The sequence below is a fragment of the Malus sylvestris genome, chromosome 3, assembly GCF_916048215.2.
Source record: "Malus sylvestris chromosome 3, drMalSylv7.2, whole genome shotgun sequence".
In the NCBI taxonomy this organism is placed as follows: Eukaryota; Viridiplantae; Streptophyta; class Magnoliopsida; order Rosales; family Rosaceae; genus Malus; species Malus sylvestris.
The window spans coordinates 7,865,334-7,888,584 of record NC_062262.1 but is presented as its reverse complement, the minus strand read 5'-3'; the positions used below and the strand labels follow the sequence as shown (position 1 = coordinate 7,888,584).

At 37.2% G+C, this 23,251-nt stretch overlaps 2 protein-coding genes across 2 annotated transcripts; one reads left to right on the top strand and one right to left on the bottom strand.

Moving 5' to 3' along the window:
- Window positions 1-15,180: 15,180 nt before the first annotated feature.
- LOC126616880 (probable serine/threonine-protein kinase PBL9) lies at window positions 15,181-18,579 on the top strand. The gene is made up of 7 exons (XM_050285011.1): window positions 15,181-15,489; window positions 15,756-15,854; window positions 16,383-16,696; window positions 16,985-17,120; window positions 17,213-17,355; window positions 17,466-17,589; window positions 17,889-18,579. The coding sequence occupies exons 2-7, from the start codon at window positions 15,803-15,805 to the stop codon at window positions 18,374-18,376; spliced, it is 1,257 nt and encodes a 418-aa protein (XP_050140968.1). The 5' UTR covers window positions 15,181-15,489; window positions 15,756-15,802; the 3' UTR covers window positions 18,377-18,579.
- A 72-nt stretch (window positions 18,580-18,651) lies between these two features.
- Window positions 18,652-22,278, bottom strand: LOC126616879 (serine/threonine-protein kinase PCRK1-like). Its single transcript, XM_050285009.1, has 4 exons — window positions 21,777-22,278; window positions 20,478-20,738; window positions 19,786-19,908; window positions 18,652-19,454 (listed from the first exon to the last, which is right to left on the bottom strand). The coding sequence occupies exons 1-4, from the start codon at window positions 22,161-22,163 to the stop codon at window positions 18,891-18,893; spliced, it is 1,335 nt and encodes a 444-aa protein (XP_050140966.1). The 5' UTR covers window positions 22,164-22,278; the 3' UTR covers window positions 18,652-18,890.
- Window positions 22,279-23,251: the final 973 nt, after the last annotated feature.

Here is a 23,251-nt window from a genome sequence, read left to right as displayed (position 1 = left end):
GCATAATGGAGCTTTATAATCAAATTTATTGCACACGTGATATAGTCTTATTGGGTGCTAGGTCTCATATATGTTTCAAGATGCGACCTATAAGTTTCAAGGAAGAGAAAGTCTATAAGTCAAAGTAGAACAAATTTTGAGTTTCAGAGAATAAAGTGAGAACTTTAAGTTACAAAAATAAAGTGAAATCAAAATAGAGTTACAAGATGACTGTAGTTTAAAATAAGCCTTTTATTTTAATTTTTTCCTGAACTGATATGCGATTGGTTCTTGCTTTGAAGTCTAATTAAAGAGATTTATATCTGATATAAAATTTAATCCAATTTCTTTTTTGTTTCTCCTTTTTCCTCTCCTTTCTCTTCAAATCTTCAACCCCTTTCATCTTTCTTATTTTCTATAAATATTTGTTTATTAAATTGTAAGCTCAATATCCTAGTAAATAGGGTGTTGAGTTTACATTCATGTAGTCTCTAAATTATTATAAAGTTTTGAACACCTCCTCCACTTAATAATAACAAAATATATATAAATATACATATAAATCGCTCAATGAGTGTGTTCTGAAAGAATGTAGAAGGCATTGTTTTCAAACCTCATCAGCATGTGGTTGGCCACCACATGGAGCATGGGCTACTACAGCTGAGGTATGGCAACATATTACACAACACAATCCATGCCAGAGACGAGAAATACTACCCACCATTGGTTACATACAATTATATGTGTTTCTCTCATCATGTGCTTAAAAAGAATGGAACTTTAACGAAAAGCTCTCGGTACTGTTCATTTTAACGAAAAATTATATTTTTACACTAAAAGGTCAATCCTAGTACTATTCATTTTACCATTTATTTTGTCCTTATCGTTAAAACTCAAAATTTTCAAGCATTTTTCATTAGTTTTCCTTTAAAAGAAAGAGATCCATAAAAAATTTTCTCCATCTAATTCCTTTTTTCTCTCTCTTTTTACATATATATATGATGCATTGAGATTCTTGGCCGTTGAATTTTTGTTTATTGGATCATCAATTATCAAGAGTACATGCGACCATCCATCATTTTGGTACATGTGATCATATATTTGATCGCTGTATGCTATAAAGTGGCGTCAATAATTCATGTAGTTATTATATAGGTTGACTTATATAGGTTGACTTGTAGTCATTCCAATCATTCTTGCGTAAATAAGAGCGACCTATGGTGCACCGTTTGGTGCGCTCCTAAAATATTTGTTTCCACCATGACTATCGCAGGCCTTGTGCGTCTGGGGTCCTATTAGCAGTATTGACTTTTTCTGAGTTGCTAAATAACATAGAGTGAACTCATCCCCCCTCCACTCATAATACTCTCACGCTATCGTGTGATTACTAGGTGGAAACAATGCAACTCTTGTGTAAGTACTACGAGTTGTGCTAGAATCAATTGCATGCTGACGAGGATGATTAACAGTTCGAACTGCATCACGCACTCAAACACGGCTGGTGCTAGCAATCTCCTAATATTGTTTGTACTCTTCAATTCAAGAAAGTGCCAATGACTAAACTCCCATGCAGTTTAAAGTGTTTGCTCCACTTGTAGCTATAGTTTAGTAGATCCGTAACCTTTTTCTTATGTTGGCTAATCACTAACCTATTTTCTAGATGTAAGCAAAAGAAGGCAATCACTAAAGCTAAGATTAATCTCTTTTGCTTGTTTTTCTACTTGTTTTCTAATTTCTTGTCCCACTATATGATACCACTTGTTTTCTAATTTCTTGTCCCACTATATGATACCTCAATATAGGAAAAGAACTTGGTGGCATGAGTACCCCAATATAGGAAAAGAACTGGTATGGGTTAGACCTGTAAACAGGTCGGGTTTATTGGATTTGGGTCGGGTTGAACCCGACCCGTTAAGTTAACGGGTCATCCGAACCCGACCCGTTAAGCTAACGGGTCATTCGTTTCACCCGTTAACAATTATTATTATTATTTTTTGCATAAAGTTTATTTTTTGTTATTAAGACTTTACTAAAATTACTAAAATATCATCAACTAATGGGTGCTAATGGGTGTTAACAGGTCTAACGGGTTGACCCAAAGTGACTCGTTATTTAACGGGTTGTTAACGGGTTCACCCGTTAGCGATCCGACCCGTTAAGCATCCACCAAAATACAAATATTAACGGGTTGGGTCGGATCGGGTTAACGGGTTGGGTCTAAAATGCCAGGTACATGATAGGAGCATATTTATGCGACTTAGTTAGCTTGTTCTTGTGCATTTATGTTGTTATTTCTTAGTCAATTATGTATTTTAAGCTATTTTCGTGTGTTTGTAGGTTCAAATAACAAAGTTAGCAACAAAGTGCTATTTGGAGCATTTTGGAGCATTTTGGAGCATTTTTGGGCCAAGATTGGATAGTGCAAGCATGGAGACATAAGGATGGATGTTTTTGAAGATTTGAAGGCTAGAAAGCAGCATGTGTGTGTGTAAATGTGTTGACCTACAACTCCAAACATTCATCCACTACACCCATTACATCCACTCAATACCAAATATCCACCCACTACACCCATTACATCCACTCATCACCAAACATCCATCTACTACACCTATTACATCCACTCATTACCAAACATCCACCCATTACACCTATTACATCCACTCATTACCAAACACTCATCCACTACACCCATTACATCCACTCATTACCAAACATTCATCCACTACACCTATTACATCCACTCATTACCAAACACTCACCCACTACACTCATTACATCCACTCATTACCACAACATACACCACTACCACCTTAATTAGATGGTGGTCCTCTCCCTAGCCTATAAATACATCCACCCTTCACCATAACAAGGGGGAGGAGAAAAGATCCATCAAAAGACACTACATTCACATCTCACAACTCCATACACTTACACTTTCATTCCTTGGCCAGGAGAACACAATCCACCCATCCACCCTTCACCATAACTCACCTATATCCATCCACCACCATAATTTTCCACTCATCCATCAAACCACACCTTGTGCCGCAACAAAGAGAAGAAGGAGGACCCTTGGACGTGCTTGCCATTCAAGTTGGATTGTTGGAGCGTTTTTAGGTGTTTTCATTCTTTTGTTTTCAATGTCTAAATTTGTTTATCTTTGCTTTGTGAGTATGAGGAACTAAACCCCCCTTAGCTAGGGGGGAATTCGAAACCATGTTCATGCTTGCAATATGATTTGATTACCTTCAGTTGTGATTTCATAAGTTGTGAATTCAATTTGTTTAACTGTTTGATTGATCACTTATTCGTGTATGTTTATTAAGAGTGCACACTTAGTTTGCATGCATGAATATGATGCTAGAATATAAGGGAGTTTCACCTAATAGTTACAAACTTATATTCACAAGTAGTGGAGGTCGCTTATAAACGATCGCGTTAAATAAATTCTTGGCATGAGTTTCATGCTCATCATAGTAACGAATGCCTCGTCAATACTTATAGTTTTCATAATGATTAATGATCTTTGATTGTATCTTTATTGTGTTGTTTACGTAAAGAACTTTTGAAGAATGCTTGAATTGTTATATGCGCTTTCCCATCCAATTCAATAACTTAAGGAGAACTTAAAGGTTAATTTAAGCGGACTTAATTAACCTGGAGTGTTGAGTTTCATGATTGATCGAAAGAACAACTGAAAATTGGTTTATGTGCAAGTATGTCATGTGTGGAGAAGAACCTCATAGCTAGCCTTCCATCCATTCAATTTACTCAAATTCGTGCAGATTTCATTAGTTCTTTAATTTACTTGTTTTGTTTTCAAATTCGTCAAAACCAAAACCCCCTTTACTTTAAAGTGTTTTATTAGTCAAATTCTGTTTTGATTTGTGTTTTTAGGTGTCCCAAAAGTGTGTTAGAGTCCAAATCTGCCCAGTTTGTGTTTTTAGGCAGATTTGAGCGTTTTTAGCTTGTTTTGAGTCCTTTGAGTTTGTTTTAAGTTCTTTGAGTCTAGTTTTTTAACTTTGTTTATATATTTTTAAGTCAGTTTAGAGGTTTTAGTGAGTCCTCCTAATCCCCGGTTTAGAACAATCTCTACTTGCATTTATATTACAATTTGATAACAAAAGAGTTTAATTTGTGTGTTAGGTTAATTTTCGCATCAGTACACCACCACCGGTAGCATCTCGTGCTAAGAAACAATATGTGAGAGTTATATCTACATCCACGTTCCACATCAACTACGAATTCTTCGGCTTACTAATTTGGGAAATGAAAACAATAAACATAAATAACAAATTTGAAGAGGAATAAAAAACGAAACCAACCAACCAAACATATCTTATTTGGTTGTTATTGTTTGAGAAAACCATTACCGGCATAGTCGGTTTTTGGTTAACAGTGCATGCTTGTACCAAATCAAATCGGACTCCAGTTGTACATTTTTCGGTTAATTTACATAGTGGTGGTTTTCTCCACCAAGATTCAATTTGGTCGTTACTTACCACTTTAGCTCCCATCCTTATCAACATGTAATTATAATAGTAGTCAAAACACTCCAGTTTAGAAGAGATTTTTCAATGTAAGGTAGAACATTATGTGTCTCTATATAAATGGTGGGTCATGTGTGTTAATAGGTTAATAACTTAAAAATTAAAAAATTGTACCAATTGCATAAAAACATGTGATGTACCATTGATATTCCCGTCATAATTAAAAATTTCTCTCACTTTAGATCAGCTTAAGCACGAGCAATCAAATTGGATCGTGTTTATCGCTATCATAACTACATGTTGATAAGGACGGTGCTAAAGTGGTAAGTAACGTCTAGATTGGATCTTAGTGGTGAAAACCACCGTTAAATTTAATTTGCCAAAAAACCTACAATTGGATATAAAGTGGAGCCCCCTATCATTTCAAAACCGGCTTTCTAGATTATCTACTTCATCTATAAATTTATAAAAGGAAGTGCTATTAGCATTTTAAAAATTTTATTTTATATTCCTTACAAGTGTATTTTTTCTTTTAACTATAAAAAATTTGAAATGTAAAATCACATTTTTAAAATACTAATAATAATTCCCTTTATAAATCATAAAAACTTTGTTGCATTGTGCATGCAAACTATCATTGGTGAAGAAAACCACCAAACATATATACGGCGGCGGATCTTTGAACATTGTGCATGCAAACATAATTACTGTGCATGTATTGACTGCCATGGATCGGGGGAGAATGATGGAAAATTTGCATACCCTTGATGTGTACCTTTTTAGTCCTTATCTTTCTCCTCATAAGAAAAAGGGTAACATCAAAGGGCATGTAAACTTTAGCATTATCAGAAGGCCAAGAAATGAAAGTATATACCGTAGGTATAGTTATCATAACCCTAGATTTTATTTGTTGTAACCTTTTTTTTGCCTTCAATTTTTGCAAAAAGAAAAAGAAAAAGATTAAGTTTTCCTTGAATTTTGATTGAGTTGGGTCTTGTTAATTAGTTTTTTTCGGTTGATAATGCGATTTTATTAATTTAAATTCTACGGTATCTATAATTATCTTGAGGTTTGAATTTTTTTTTTTTAACAAATGATATATATCTACACTAAGGGAGAATGAGTGGGTTTAGCCTTACAATAGACTAGCAATGTAACATCTCACATCGTCCAGGGAAGTTCTTGTGTGAGTTTCCAGAAACAAAACCGTGAGGGCGTGGTCGGAGTCCAAAGTGGACAATATCGTGCTACGGTAGAGTCGAGCCCGGGCCAAGATGTGACAATTTGGTATCAGAGTCAATCCCTGGCCGGAAGTGTGCCGACGAGGACGTTAGGCCCCTAAGGGGGTGGATTGTAACATCTCACATCACCCAGGAGAGTGAATCATGTAAGTATTATATGTATATTCTCATTTCTACCTAGTACGAGGCATTTTGGGAACTCACTGGCTTCGGGTTCCATCGGAACTCCGAAATTAAGCGATTTCGCGCGAAAGCAATCCCATGATGGGTGACTCACTGAGAATTTCTCGTGTGAGTTTCTAGAAACAAAACCGTGAGGACGTGGTCGGGGCTTAAAGCGAACAATATCGTGCTACAGCAGAGTCAAGCTCGGGATGTGATGGGGGCCCGGGCCGGGATATGACAAGCAATAATGTGATTTAGATTTTCAACCTCTCAATTATTTTCATTTAATACACGAAATGCCACAATATTATTGTCATCATTTTGTAACTCTGAGTGGTGTTTTTAATGGATCTAATTTATATGTTTGTGTGCATATATTACATTATATGTCTATGAATGTCGTTATACTTTGCACATTGTATGTAGCCTTGTAATTAATATCATACACATAACGGTCCATAATATTATGTCTAATTCTAATTCCTTCAATACCAGATTTTATTCTTAAATTTATATTTATTTCATATATACTTTTACCAAAACTACAAAAAGTTTATATGTTTATCAAATGTTTTAAACAAGGGAGTTTTAACAAAAAGTCCGCGGTATTGTTCACTTTAACGAAAAACCACATTTTTACACTAAAAAGTCAAATATGGTACTATTCACTTTATTCTTTATTTTATCCTTATCGTTAAAACTCAAAGTTTTCAAGTCTTTTTTGTTAGTTTTCCTTTTAAAGAATGAAAAAATCCATGACATAAATAAACATGGAACTTTTTATTAATTTGGTAAAGTATATGGCATAAATACAAATTTAAGAAAAAAAGTATCTGGTATAGAAGGAATTTTATTTGCATAGTTATGGAAGAAAGTTGAAGCACATATAATAAATTATATGAGATTTTGCTTACCATATTTGAAATTTTTATTACTTTGATAAACACAAAACGATAACTAAATCCGATATACACGGTATGACATTAAAAAAAAGGGCAAATATGGAATAATATAGGGGATTTTTGTAACATCCCACATCGTCTAGGGGAGTGGATCCTGTAAGCTTTATATGTATATTCCTATCTCTACCTAGCACGAGGTCTTTTGAGAACTCACTGGCTTCGGGTTCCATCAAAACTCCGAAGTTAAGCGAGTTTGCGCGAAAGCAATCCCATGATGGGTGACCCACTGGGAAGGTCTCGTGTGAGTTCCCAGAAACAAAACCGTGAGGGCGTGGTCGAAGCTCAAAGCGGACAATATCGTGCTACGGTGGAGTCGAGCCCAGGATGTGGTGGGGGCCCGGGCCGGGATGTGACAATTTGGTATCAGAGCCAATCCCTGGTCGGATGTGTGCAGACGAGGACGTCGGGCCCCTAAGGGGGTGGATTGGGGGTGGATTGTAACATCCCACATCGCCCAGGGGAGTGGATCATGTAAGCCTTATATATATATTCCTATCTCTATTTAGCACGAGGCTTTTTGGGAACTCACTGGCTTCAGGTTCCATCCATGATGGGTGATCCACTGGGAAGTTCTCGTGTGAGTTCTTAGAAACAAAACCATGAGGGCGTAGTCGGGGCCTAAAGCGGACAATATCGTGCTATTGTCCTACGGTGGAGTCGAGGGCAGGATGTAGTGGGAGCCTGGGTTGGGATGTGACAATTTTGATATGGTATGCTTAGCATATATATTTATGGTACGTTTTTAATGGCCTTCCAAACCAACCCTATATATAGAGAACCCTCGACTTCGTTACAAAAACCACACAAATACTCAAGAGTTGGTATGCACACAAACGTGCCATCATCTTTCTAATTACTGGTTAGGCCTTGGATTCGATAAAGAAAGAGTATGGTGAATTTACCAAAGGCTTCTGAATACCAAGATGAAGGAGAAGATGATTCTACTACTGGAGCGCCTAACTTATCGTTGAAGTTAATTATCGAATCGTTGATTTACCAGAGGTATATAACTATTGGCAACTGTAAGTATTGCAATATTTTGCAATCATTTAGAGTCAAGCCATAACTAATAAAATTATTATCAAACCACAGGAGTAAGGCCCCTTGTTTTTTCAAATCGTGCGTACTATAGTGTATCATAAATTACCGATTAGGTCTTAGATGTTGTAGATGAAGAGAATGGTGACAACATCAAACACATCTGAATAACAAGATATGCAAAGATCTACAATCTAAAAACGTTGTCATTTGAACTATACAGGGTTTTCGTCGATTATAAATCTTGTAGATTCTTGCATATCTTGTCATTCAGATGTGTTTGATGTTGTCGCCATTCTCTCCATCTACAAAATGAAGACCTAATCGGTAATTTATGATACCCTATAGTCCGATCTGGCTCAAATTGGAGCAAGTAGTAGGTAGTGTAGAAGATGTTCAGAAACAGTGATTTGTAAGCAAATGGTGTTAATTAAGTTTCAAAATTTAATCATATTTGTTAGCGTAACCACGGTGTGTTTTGTAATTTAATCAAATGCAAGCCTACAGTATATCTCATTTGGTAAAAATGCTATCCATGTGGTGGTACAATCTATTTTATTTATTTTTATACTACCTAATATTATAAAATGTTAATCTCATTCCTACACATGTGAAGAGACATTTTATTCTTTTAAAATATAACATTAGTTATGTAGCAACGATTTCTTAATTAAAATTTATTTTAAACCAAAGAAAATGAAGTATTTGAGCCGTAGGGAGGAAGAAAACGTCGCAACGGAGTCTTCCGTTTTCTGAATATTTTTCTTATGTTTAATGAATGTGTTAAAAAAAAAAAAAGCTAAATGGAATTTTAGAGGAACGTGTTAAAAAACAAATTAAAATCACCAAGAGTGTTTACCGACTTTTTTCTAATTTTTTTTTAGTGTAGCGATATCTTACACTAAATAGAATGAGAGTTCAAATAAGTCATATAACATAATGATCAAGCTAATTTAATATCGAATTCGTCATCTACGAAATTCAAACCTCAATCATTTACAAAGAAGAATATTCCTATACCGTATTTTTAAAACGAAAAAACTAATCTACCCTACTAACTCAATCAAGTAATTATTGCCTGATAATTTATTTCATTAATCAACAAATGGATACATAAATTAATAACTCATGGCCAAAATACTTTTCTAAGCTTAAAATGCTTTTTCACTACTAATTTGCAACGCAAGTTCTCGAAGTCGTCTTGACGGCAACTGTCTCAGCTCGCAGGGCTTATTCTCGGGTCGCCTCCCTCCAGCCATTCTGGCCAAGTTCTACAGTTGCGGTGTACTCCTCTTGGCAGACACGCCCCTGCGTGGGACCCTGGTCAAGTGGGTCCCAACGCGATGACTTATTCTGAGAAATCCCAAAAAGATGTGGTGGGAGACGATCACGGACTTGGATTGTCTGCCCTCCCATCTATGTGCCCTCCTCGTGCTCTCCTATTTTGTGTGGTCACGGTTAAGTCACGTCAATATTTTATATTATTTTTTTATAAAAATAATAAAACAAAAAGAAATAGTAATATAAAATGTTGACGTGGCTTAACCGTGACCACAAAAACAGGAGGGCACGAGAAGGGCACAGAAATTGGAGGGCAGACAATCCAAGCCCGACGATCACAGCTAAAGATTTGCTGCGCACGTAGCATGTGAATGTGATAAAGGATCATGATGATCACAAGTGTGAAAAGTTGGCATATCGGACGGCTGTGATTTTATGAGGAGAAGTGTGACGTCATGTGTGAAGGAGCAACACGTAAGGCATACAAATGAAAAAAGGTCATTTGTTGAGATTGAAAAAGTAAATATTTGGGGTATACCTAAAGAGAATTGTTATTAGTACTCTAAAAAATTTATTTTACACTCCTCACAAGTATTTTTTTTTCTAATTATATAAAGTTTGGAGTGCCAAGTGATATTTTTGGAAGGCTAATAACAATTCCCTACCTAATTATCAATGTATTTATTTGGTTTTGGTGCCACAGTCTCATGAGAATTTTTTTTTCGGTGTTAAAAGCACAATTCAATAAATCAAGTATCATGATATAAGTAAATGATTTTTTTTTTTAAATATTCAACTACTTTTATCATAATATTAAATGTAGAGTGGTTTTTCTGACATATTGAAACATCACCCTTGCCTCACGGGATTTAGGGTTTCCAAAAGTCGGGGAGAGAGAAAGCATGGCTAGGTTTTTCTCACCTCAACTTTTGTAGGCCTTTTGGCCACCAACTAGGAATATCTCGCTTCACAAAGATAGCAACGTGAGCCACAAGTCATCCATGGTGACTGTTCGTGTATTTGGATATAAGAGCAGAAATAGAAATTTCGACTGAGGTCTGGTCAACTATAACTTTTCTTTTCCATGTATGGTGTGCGGTGGTTGACGGTGTCCTGAAATACTGTGCTGAAATGTGCATTACGCTAGTTGTTAGACGATCAATATGAATTATAAGTTAATTAGTGAACTTCTGTTGAAGTCGAGTCTTATAGCGTGGGTTTGTAAGGCAAAACACTAAAATGATTGGTTGCATGATGAGGTCATATTAAACACGTCTTAAGTGTTTGGATGTGAAGCAAAACCACAATTGTTATCTCAAATTAAGAATTCTCTTTAAAATATAGGGTTTAACTTCATCGTAACTTATACATGCAAGAATTAGTTACACAAGCTATTACATACAATTCAATGATCACGAACGACCATTTATTGATACATGTAGATCTCATATATGATATCCATCAATCAACGTTTTCTAATAGCAAACACGTACACGAACGACTGTATTCACTAGTACGACACTTCCAAAAGTTATTTGATGAGTATATGAATAGTATAATTGGTTAGGAGATATGGGTCAATGATGTTGGAAATTTTTGGACAGACTGGGGTAAAAGAAAGGGAAAAACAGATGGACTCACGTAGCTATACGTGATGGTTTCAGCACTTTACAGCTAAATGATATTTTCTACATTTGCTTGGGTCGTGACTCACATGAGAACATTATAAAGCAATGTTGTGTGCTGTTTTTTGTCTTGGATGGTTTTTGAACCTTTGATGGACACTCATGGTGTCTCACAACTCACAAGAATTGCATGGGAGGTGAGGCAACGTTCACGTGGGAACTTTCGTCAATTTGCAAATAATATTCACTTTGCTTGGGTTAGATTTGGTGAAACCAAAAAAAGCCAGTTAAATTCAGAAATCTAATAATTAGAAAAAATATAATGTTAGGAAAATTATTTATTGAATTATAATGTAAATCATGTGATGTAATGTGATGGTTTAATTTTTTAATTGATATTTTTTTTTAACAAATGATAGTATTTACACTAAGGGCAATGTTAGAGAGATCAAATTTTATAAACCAAATGATGTAATTGTTGATGATTGAATTATTAATTACTTAAGTGTTGATTAACATCTTTATTTCTTATTGATGACACATAATTTGGTTTGCATATTTGATTTTAAAATTTGATCTTCCTAGCATTATGCCTACACTAAAGAGGTGGTGGAGTGGGCTAAACCTTACAATGAGTTTTCCATAATAATGTAGTTCAACTTCACCTTTAGCGAGAATCAAATCTAAGATCTCTCTTTTACAAGTGAAGAATAATATCACTAGACCGTATTATTAAATGACTTATTTAAATCATTTAACTATCAATCTACATCAAATAACGGACCTGGATTGTCTGCCCTCCCCATCTCATACCCTTCCCATCCCCTCCTATTTTTGTAATCACAGTTAAGCCACGTCAATATTTTATATTGATTTTTTTATAGAAATAATAAGACAAAAAGTATTGGGAATATAAAATGTTGACGTGACTTAACTGTGATCACATAAATAAAAGGGGATGAAAAGGGTATGGAACATAGGAGGGCAGACAATCCAGGTCTTCTAAAAACATGCTCCTCCAGTCATTTTTCATTTGAAAAAGATGTAGGATGGAGAGAGAGAAAGAGTGAGAAGATTGAGAAGTTATGGTCCCAAGAACAAACAATTCTGTTACAAAAACGTATGGTATGGGCTCACACCTAATAAATAAGGAACTCTTTGTATGGCAAGCAAGGCCGCAAGACTATACATGTTTCTTTTGGGTCAATTACAAATTTGCGTTCACGTAGTTTAGGGCGTGTAATTACAATGTCCTTAATTTAAACATTGGCAAAAAAAAACAATCCTTAATATTATAAGTCGTTATATTATTGGTTCCCGTCTATGAATGTCACATCCCGATCCGGGCACCCATCACATTTCGGGTTCGACTCCGCCATAGCACGATATTGTCCACTTTGGGCCCCGACCACGCCCTCATGGTTTTTTTTCTGGGAACTCACACGAGAACTTCTCAATGGGTCACCCATCCTGGGAATGCTCTCGTGCGAACTCGCTTAATTTCAGAGTTTTGATGGAACCCAAAGCCAGTGAGCTCCCAAAAGGCATCGTGTTAGGTAGAAATGAGAATATACATATAAGGCTTACATGATCGATTCCCCTAGGCGATATGGGATGTTACAATCCACCCCCCTAAGGGCCCGACGTCCTCGTCGGCACACTTCCGGCCAGAGATTGGCTCTGATACCAAATTGTCACATCTCGGTCCGGACCCACCACATCCCGGGCTCGACTCCGCCGTAGCACGATATTGTCCGCTTTGGGCCCCGACCATGCCCTCACGGTTTTGTTTCTGAAACTCACACAAGAACTTCCCAATGGGTCACTCATCATAGGAATGCTCTCGTTCAAATTTGCTTAACTTTGGAGTTCCGATGGAACCCTAAGCCAGTGAGCTTCCAAAAGGTTTCGTGCTAGGTAGAGATGAGAATATATATATAAGGCTTACATAATCAATTCCCCTGGACGATGTGGGATGTTACAATGAAACTAGCACCTGATAGGTATTTCAATATGATTGTTACATTGACATGTAATATTACTAATTTGGTCATATTGTAACATGTATATATACTTTATTAGGGAAAATTAGATTCTACCACTTCGTTTTCACATTTTTTTTAAACTAAACATTTGTAGTGTTTTAAGTTTTGATTAAACTTTTAAAATTTTAATAGGGTGCTTTAATGTATGTCCACATCAGCATTTTATTATTTAATTCATTATCTTTTATTAATGTAAAAGCATATATGCTCATTTCCAGTTTATCCTTTAATATCTATTACTAATTTTTAATTATCTCCCTAAAAATCAGAGAACAGTTTTCTGCCTTTTCGTTTCTCTCACCCGGTTCATCAAAAGAGAGATACAGTTGTGAGAAATTTTGCAGGGGAGAGAGAAAGAGAAAGAATGAGAGATAAAATAGCTATTGAAAATAAGCTGAAATATGTTAAGGGAGATAGAGAAATAAGGCGTTCATAAACAATGATCTATTTTATTGGCTTACGAATGTTCCGCGATCTTTATATCCACCATTATTGAGTATACACACATTGTATCTTATATCTCTTGACATGGATCATTACAATTTATTTTTCAAATAGAAACGTACCAATGTCAAATTGAAACGTACCAGTATCGAATTAAAATGTACCAATGTCGAATTAAAACGTACCAAGCAAGTTGAAACGTACCTCATGTTAAAGTGAAACGTATCCACTATAATATCTAGAAGGTAATGTGCCAACCGAAGTTAACTTTCCAAACGTACCATGCAACTTGAAACGTACCTCATGTTAAAGTGACACGTACCCACTATAATATCTAGAAGGTATTGCGCCAATCGAAGTAACTTTCCAATTGTACCATGGTATGTGAAAAATTATGAAAACATGGATACAAAGTGCGGTAAAACAAAAGGCTCACCCTATGGTATCAATATTTAGATTTGAAGGTGTGATATATCATACCACCATCGAAGTTGGTGGAGAACAGTCATTAAATTTACTTAAATGGTGGTACGATATACACATCGATTGGAAGAGTTGGTGTGTAAGATCCCACATCGTCCAGGAGTGAGGATCCTGTAAGTCTTATATGTACATGCCCACCTCCAATTAGTACGAGGCCTTTTGGGAGCTCATTGGCTTCGGGTTCCATCGGAACTTCGAAGTTAAGTGAGTTCGCGCGAGAGTATTCCCAGGATGGGTGACCCACTGGGAAGTTATCTTGTGAGTTCCCAGAAACAAAACAATGAGGGTATGGTCGGGGTCCAAAGCGGACAATATCGTGCTACGATGGAGTCGAGCCCGGGATGTGGTGGGGGCGCAGGCCGGGATGTGACATGGTGTGTGCTCCAATATGGTGTGGAGTTGGAAGAAAAAGGTACGGAAGAAATAGAAGCAAATATCAAGTTGTTTTTAAAAATTGTAAAAGAATTTATGTTGAAATTGAATACTGAATCATAACCACTAGAGATTTTATAGTTAATTTGGTGCACTACATATAATGACAAATCATATAATTTTGTATTATGTGGTGCCTAAATTGTAGGACGATGTTTAATCAAAATTCTAAAAAAACATGGTTATTTAAGCTTAAAATTTCAAGAGCTAGGCATTTGTATCAAAACGCCCCTATTTATTAATACTCTATCATATTATAAAGCATAAATAAGTATCATTACGTAACAGTGTGATAATAACACTTGGTAATTAAACTAATAGATGGGGACAATGATTAGGATTTCATTTTCGCCAACTTTTAAAAGACAGTAAGCAAATTATCACTAACACCAACCGAAAGGGTTCAAGGATAATTGGCCTATAATCTAATGCTACTAACAAGTGTAAGAATATTTCTTAAAATATTGTCCTATGATAAAAAAGGTTCAACTCAAATCGAAAACGAACGCAATACCTAATTAATTCTTATACGCAACACCATTTTTTTATTTTCTCCCCAAGAAATGATATCTACATGTATGAAGATGGACACTTAACCCACTTTGAAAAAGACGAAGTAAACAAAATTTCAGTGGCTAAATTAAATTAAGTTGCAGAGTCCCAAAGCTGCTGAAGCCAAGCCATCTCACTCATCTTATATTATGCATCGAAGATTGGAACACGAAACGTTATATTACAAGTTCATAATATATAATAAGATTCTTCTTCATATAATTTTTTTTATGTGTTCAAAACACGAGTTTGTATACCGCATTTATTGTAATACAAATAAATTTTTTATTTATTGTGAGTGTTTATCAACTTACACTGTAATAAGCGATGTACTTTGAAAAGCTTCTCGAAGATTGGGGTCTTTGAAACCAAATCAAACGGCTAAGGTTGGTTTAGCAGATGTGAGTAGGCTTATCTGCGGTGACTCGACTGCATGATATAGAGCGAGGGAGAGATAGGAAAGCCAAAAAACAGAGCGGTAGGAAACGTTGAGCTGAAGAGCGGGACCAGCCCGCCATTAATGCAGTACTCTGCACCGTCCTTCACAGCCCAACCCTCTCTCCATCACACCAAAGCTTTCAGTCAACTTGCTCCTGATCAGAAAAAGTTTTATTTTCTGCGTATCTGCCCATTAGAAAGCAGAAAACCATCTCACTCGAAACCATAAACAACCCACCTCCCTCTCTGTTATCTCTCTCTCTCTCTCTCTCTCTCTCTCTGAATACATTCCAGTTTTCGAAAAAAAAGAGGTAGGTTTTTGGATTCTTGGTGTTTTAGTTCATGGGTTTTTGTTAATTCTGTATCTAGATTAAGAAAGTTTCTTTCTTTCTTGTTTTGGAGAAAAAAACAAATTGAATCTCAGTTAAAAACCAATCAACTTTGGAAGCTTTGATGCCAACTTTTCCTGTTCTTTTTCTCTTTTGGGTTGAAAAGTTACTGCTTTTACTCTAGATCTGTCGGTTCTGAAGTTCATTTGAAGTGCTTTCAGCTGAAACAAAGTCTGTGTGATCTGCAGGTGGAGGGTTTGAGGAAAGCTGGTTGTTTTTTCTAGGGCTAGAATTCATGGGGGTCTGCCTGAGCGCCCGAATCAAAGCTGAGAGCCCTGCAAATACAGGTACGTATAGATTTCATGGATTCTAATTGCCACAAGCGTGGTTGTAAAGGAAATGTTTGAACCCGGGAAGCAATCCATCACTTGCGTACTTGCTTGATTTTGCTTCAGCTGTGTGTTCGGAATTTTGGGTTTTATCTAGTTATAGTGTTGTTTCAGTAGAAATTATAATTGTGGATTTGTATAATATTTTGGTCCTGGGTGGGTGGTTTGTTGAAAAACAGATTATCTGGAAACTTAAATATTTTCTCATGTTTATTTTCCCCTGTTTAGTTGCTGATAGATTCTCCGAAAGAGTTTCTTCGGTTTCCTTCGGAATACGAAAAATGGGAATGTCACTGAGCAGTTATCGCTTTGCCATTCTCTGATGAATTTGTTCTTCTTTCAAAATACAGCCGAAAACGAGAGGAGAAGTTTCACTTCTCAATAATTGTCTTAGATAATATGGTGTAAGGTATTGAGTAGTACGAAGCTTATCGATGCCTCGGTTGTGACTTTAAATTGATTTCCACTACACATTTACTTGTGCAGGTTCACAATTCAAAAGCAATGACGGGAACCTCAGCGCAAGCAGTAAGGTCTCATCATATACGGCACCTCCAACTCCTCGGAGTGAGGGCGAGATCTTGCAGTCTTCCAATCTAAAGAGCTTTAGTTTTAACAACCTCAAAATGGCCACAAGGAATTTCCGTCCTGATAGTGTGTTGGGAGAAGGTGGATTTGGTTCTGTTTTTAAGGGGTGGATTGATGAAAATTCGTTTACCGCTGCAAAGCCTGGGACTGGCATAGTTTTGGCTGTGAAACGGCTTAACCAAGAAAGTTATCAGGGTCACCGAGAGTGGTTGGTGAGTTATTTTATCCCCTGATTATATACTTCACACAAATTGAAAGCTTGCGTATTATCATACTCGGTTCTTTGATCCTATATATATACGGAGAACCTCTTAATCGTCTGGGGAAGGCAGAGTTAAGTTACGCATTGGTGCTTTTAAGTTTCAGCAAATTATCGTTTGAGCCTTCCTGCTCTTGAGTGCCTAGTGCTAGCAAATCCTGAGTTTCGCAATTTTAAATGAATTTTACTCCTTTTCTCCTCAAAATTGACTTATCGTGTGCTTTCATTTGGGTTTTCATAGGCAGAAGTGAATTATCTAGGACAGCTCTACCACCCGAATCTCGTGAAACTAATTGGCTTTTGCTTGGAGGATGAACACCGACTTCTGGTGTATGAATTCATGCCTCGAGGCAGCTTGGAAAATCATTTGTTCAGGAGTAGGTTCTTTCAGCTACGTCTCCGGATACATTTGAAACAAGATGGTTTTAGCAATTAATGTATTGATGATTTTAAACTGACTTTGTACCAGGAGGCTCTTATTTCCAACCTCTTTCTTGGAACCTCCGCATCAAGGTTGCCCTTGGTGCTGCAAAGGGTCTTGCTTTTCTTCACAGTGCTGAAACAAAAGTGATATACCGAGACTTCAAGACGTCAAACATCCTGCTTGATTCGGTATGTGACTACTCAATGTGTTAACTACAATATTATGATTATATTAGGAGATCTTTTGACTTCATTGTGTGCTATTCTGATAGTTTCTTTGGTTTCTGATATAATTCCAGAACTACAACGCAAAACTTTCCGACTTTGGTTTGGCCAAAGATGGGCCAACGGGTGATAAAAGCCATGTCTCTACGAGGGTCATGGGTACCTATGGATATGCAGCACCAGAATATCTAGCCACAGGTATTAAAAGTCGGGTTTTTATCACAAATGGTCCTTTATGCATTATAAATGCATAATTTACTTCCGTTATGTCTTGAACCAATCAATAACATCCTTCATGTTGTACAAAACACATCAATATGGTCCTTCCGCAAACTCCATTACAAATTCCATTGGTGTGCTGATGTGGTATACATGTGGGACTCGTTCTCTTTCCACATTCAACTTGGAATATTTCCAAGTGCTTTGGTTTTATATTCCTGATTACCATATATCAAAATTGATGCCTGTATAACGGCTCCAATTTTCACTAATTCCAGGTCATCTAACTGCCAAGAGCGACATCTATAGTTTCGGAGTCGTTTTGTTGGAGATGTTATCTGGCCGGAGAGCAGTTGACAAGAACCGGCCATCCGGAGAACACAATCTGGTGGAGTGGGCTAAACCCTTCCTGATAAACAAGCGTAAGGTCTTTCGCATCATAGACAACCGTCTAGAAGGTCAGTATTCAATGGATGGAGCTCACAAGGCAGCTACCCTTGCAGCAAGATGCTTGTCCACAGAATCCAAGCTCAGGCCAAACATGGATGAGGTTGTAAAAACACTTGAACAACTGCCAGATTATAATCCCAATGGAGGCACTCAGAGTAATGGTCAAAGGATGCGCAGACGAAGTGCAGACGATGCTAGCAAAGCCAAGCGTGCAGCAGCGGCAGCAGCAGCGGCAGCTGATGCGATAAAGGCAGCTAACAAGGCAAGGAATACCGTCGCCTATCCTCGGCCCTCTGCTTCCCCGCTTTACGCTTGAAAATGGCGTCAAACTAAATGGCAAAAGCTGCAATGTACGAATGTTCGTCCTGTCGATGTACAGTTTATTATGGCTAAATGTTATTCAAATTTCAACCCTTTCTTGACAAATTAGGCGAGCTTGTAAAATGAGCATTGCCATGATGTATCTTGTTAATCGCCAAATTGTTATTTTAGCTTGGAATGGTAGGGATGCAAGCGCTAGCTGCGTGTGAGAAGTTTTTTTTATTTTTTTATCACGGATGTCACGCACCTCTAAAATATACTCGGTACTCGTTACAGGGGAGAGAAAATTAACTTGTGACTCAAATTATGTGCATGAATCAAACGGACGCATGCCTCAAAAGTACAGCGTCCTTTTACAAATTATATATACAACCATCTGCCGAAAAAAAAATGGATAGGAACCCTATACCTCCGTAAGATTTGAAGAACATGTATCTGTTGTCTTTCGTTCCAGGAGCGAGGAAAGCTCGTGGATGAGGGTTTTTTCCTGACACAATCTGGCTGATAGCTTAATCACCAAGTCTAATCAACCACGGGCTCCAGAATCTCCAATCCAACTTCCGACTAGACTTGGTTCTAAAGTTTACCATGTCTCTTATATCGAAAACCCTCTTTTTGTTCCCTTGTTTAGTAGACTCGATCGCAGTCTCCTCCACGGTTTCTTCCTTCGCTTCTTCGGTTTGAATCACAGGTTCAGGGACAACTTTGTCTTGAGATGACAGCTCTTCTATGATGCATCGCAAAACCCCAACCACCTCACTCATTTTTGGGCGAGACTTTGGTTGTTTTGATAGACACCTGTTAGCTAATGATGCAAGATTTTGAGCTGATTTGACGCAATACTGTCCTTCAAGCCGAGGGTCAACAATAACGTGGAATTTCTTTGAGTCTGGAACATAGGGCTTGACCCATTCCAAAAGATTTTGCTCATTCCGGGGCAAATTTCTGTCCACCGCCCTTCTTCCTGTGATGAGCTCATACAGAACCACTCCGAAGCTCCATACGTCACTTTTAGCAGTCAGCTTCCCTGTATGTACATATTCTGGAGCCGCATAACCTATTGTCCCCACAATCTATAAAAACCGAATATTCATTGTAAGTAATGCATTTCCCAGAACACAGGACTTACAATTCACCAGAAACAAGCAAAGAAGTTGGTTGCCATTGCTAATAGGTCCCATTTCAGAATTCATAAGAGATTGGCCATCAGTTTAGTCTTACCAGAAATTTTCAAAGTGCCAAAGAAGGCCTAGAATTTTCAACAACCATTTACTTTTATCGCTAATATCACCTAGGTGAAATCAGCGACTTTGCATCCCAAACTCCCAATACCTTAAGAGGACGATATGCCCAAATTCATTCTAGAAAGACAAACTTCTCTACCCGAAGGATAATGCAACTTACTGTTGTTGAAACATGACTTGTTCCCTCTGGAGGTCCCTGCCTTGCAAGTCCAAAGTCTGAAAGCTTTGCATTGAAGTCCTCGTCTAGCAGAATGTTTGATGGTTTAAAGTCACGGAAAATTAGCTGCACCGATTATAAGGAAGATCCAGATCATATTGACTAGAGAATAGTTGAGAAAGTAACTTAAACAAAATGTCGGACACCAGATATATGAAAAGTGACGGGAGGCATGTATTTGCAGATATCATCTGTTATAAAAAAAATGGGAATATTTAGGCACAAAAAACTGTTTGGACGAGGGAATTGCAAGTACCAAGGGATTTAGGTTAAGTTAGTTAGAAATGCACTACAAAAGATCAGATGGAGGCTTTTGAACATAGATACTCAATACAATTCAATAACAGGGATTTACAAATAACTACTTCGAAGGAGTCATTTGTGAATCTTTTGTTTGTCTTTCTAATCATCATGCAATGCATTTCAACTCCCTCAATCTAATATTTTGTAGTTCATTTCCTACTAACTTAGCCTAAATCCCTTGGTACTTGCAAATCCCTCCTGCAAACGACCTAAGGGAACAAGGGAAAAGGCTACAGACAATGGATCTGTATGTGTATTTTAGATAAGGGCAACATGAGAACAGTGTCTTCATGCAGGGTGGTTTTGATATAAAAATAAACAACAGAGCGTACCTGAAAATCCATCTCCTCATGTAGATATGCCAATCCGCGGGCTGCATCTTGGGCAATTCTTAGTCTTGTCATCCATGGGAGATGTGGTGAAAACCGAACCAATAGATGGTCCTCCAAGCTTTTATTTCGCATAAGTTCATAAACCAATAGCCGTTGAATCCCCCTTTCATCGTCTTCTGCACAGTATCCTACTAGCTTAACAAGATTTGGGTGCCTGACAACGCCCAATAAGTTTACTTCGTTAATCCACTCCTTATGCCCCTGAATACTAGAATGTAAAATACAGCAACCCCATTAGACAACCTCAAAAAACTTGAAAACTTGAATCCCAAATAGAGCACGTAAAGTAAAATACATTCAGACCGTTCAAAGAAATTCTTAATCAAAACCAATCACTAATCAAATTGCCCTCCGAGCAAAACACAAATTCAGTCTAAATCTACACAACGACGGTTAGTAAACCGGATATGTTAACAAGCTTTTTACTTAAGAATTATCGACTCCTTTCCAAATATATGGTTTCTCAAGTACGCCGTGCCTACAAACCGAATTCGACTTAGCCGAAATGGCACAAATCCCATCTCTAAATTCAAGCAAACTTTCACCCCAACGCCACAAACTTACTAGAAAATAAGAACAAGACGGAACCCACAAAGCAGCAGTCCCAGAGAAAAGCTTGATAAATTAAAGTGAAAGGCTTGATAAATTCAAATTTAAAATATACAATAATTGCCGCATAAAATTTGCAAAACTGCAACCCAATCCAACAATTTTAGTGATTGAGGATTATATTCAATTGAGATTTTGAGATATTTTATTTCTTTTAATAAACTTAGGGTATAATTTTAAGTGATTCTCTGAAATTGATTGAAGGGGTATTCAATTAGAATTTTAAGATAGTTTATTAAAATCCTTAGAAATCCGGTGTATTCAATTATGATTTTAAAGAAATTTATAACATTTCAGGTGTATTCAATTAGAAATTGATTTTAAAGAATATGAGAAAATTGAGGAATTAGAGGAAATTAGAGAAATTTCGTAGTATATTTTAAGCATTCACAAATCTTACCTTACCTCTTCCCATAAGATTTCGAAGAATTGAATCAAAATTTTATATGAAATCTTTACAAATCAATTAAACTCTATAAAAATTCATGAATTTGTAAATCCTCCTGCCTTCTCAATTGAATACACCCCTAAAACACTAAAAATCCAAAGCTTTTCAGATACAGTAACTATCTTACAATAAAAAGGCGACAAATTTTGAAAAGGAAATTGAAAGGGGATCAAAGAGCATGCCTGGAAGCCATTGCGACTCAACTGTTTGATAGCAACGTCCAATTTCCCGTCGCCGACGTCGCAGCCACTGACGATTCCTCTGTAAACGCACCCAAACCCTCCTTCCCCAATCAGCAATGCCCTGCTGAATCCCCTGGTCGCCGCCTTCAGCTCCGAGAACGTGAACACCCTCAGATCATTGGCCCGCCGCATACTCAGCAGCTCCTGGAATGCCAACGAGTCGGACAGGTCCCTCGAGTCCGAGTCGAACTCGGACCGCCTAGTGTCGTAGCTACTGGAGGCCACGCTGAGAGACCGCACCCACGACACCTTCGACGTCGTCCGGGGAACGACGCCGGGTTCATCGTCGTCCCGCCGCTCCCCGTTAGTGAAATGGAAGCACTTCATCGGTTCAGAAGAAAGTCCGGCAAAGTTCAGAAGTTGCAGACAGACAGAGTCAAGAGAGAGAGAGTCAAGAGAGAAAGAGAGAGAGAGGAGCTTGGAATTGGATCGCAACTCAGAACGACGAAGTTGACAAAATGTTTTTTGTTTTTATATTTTAAACCGTTGAATTTTGAGAAATTGGGCGGCGATTTTGTCGAGAAAAAAAAACATATGCCAATAAAATTGTGGGTTGTTTAAAACGAAGGCAATATTGGAGTAAAATAATCGAAACAAGCTACTCTTTGGTAGGGATGTTTATCGGTTTGTTTTTTGCTTGTTCAGGTTCGATTTTGTAAAATATTAAGCTCGCTTAAAAATGGAGTCAAATTGTAATTTTGTATGTATAGCTTGTAAAACTTGTAACTCGCGACAGCTCATATATTTTTATGTACAACACTGTTTTAAAAAATTAATCACTAAGTAGTTGTCAACTGCTGGTCACGATTAATTTTTAAACGTTTGAAAATTACGAAAAAATGTGTAACTTACTTAAGCACCTGTCTAAACGATCGCCTATCTCCTCTAGACCTGTCTAAGTCGCGAAAAAGTGAGTTTACCAAACACAAACACTCAAGGTCCAAAGTAAAACTAAAAACCATCCAATTAAATTTTTGTTTATAGAATGAGTCCCAATGTACAAACACTGTTTCAAAGGGGGAGTTCTGAGTTGATATATTTATTTTCTCTTTTGTTTTGATCTTGTTTTTTGTATGCCGTTTTTACATGAGGAGTCGGAGTGGATCACGAGCGACTGCGGAAGATCCCCCATTACTTCGTTGAAGGGTATAATAGGAAATTTAGGTGTCTGCACTTTTCGTCGTTTGATTAGGTCAAGTTGTTTGGTCACCTTCAACTTCAAGTAGCATTATCCTCAAACTTGTCCTGCTGCCCCAGCCATGCCTTCTAGAAAAGCATACGCGGACCTGTATAAAAATATGCAGTCTTCTGGTAATCACTGTTATACTTTATATATTTCATAAATATCTAAAAACACTAACCTGAAATCGTGCGGAATATGCTCAGCCATGGACTTCTCTTTCAGTGGAAATTGT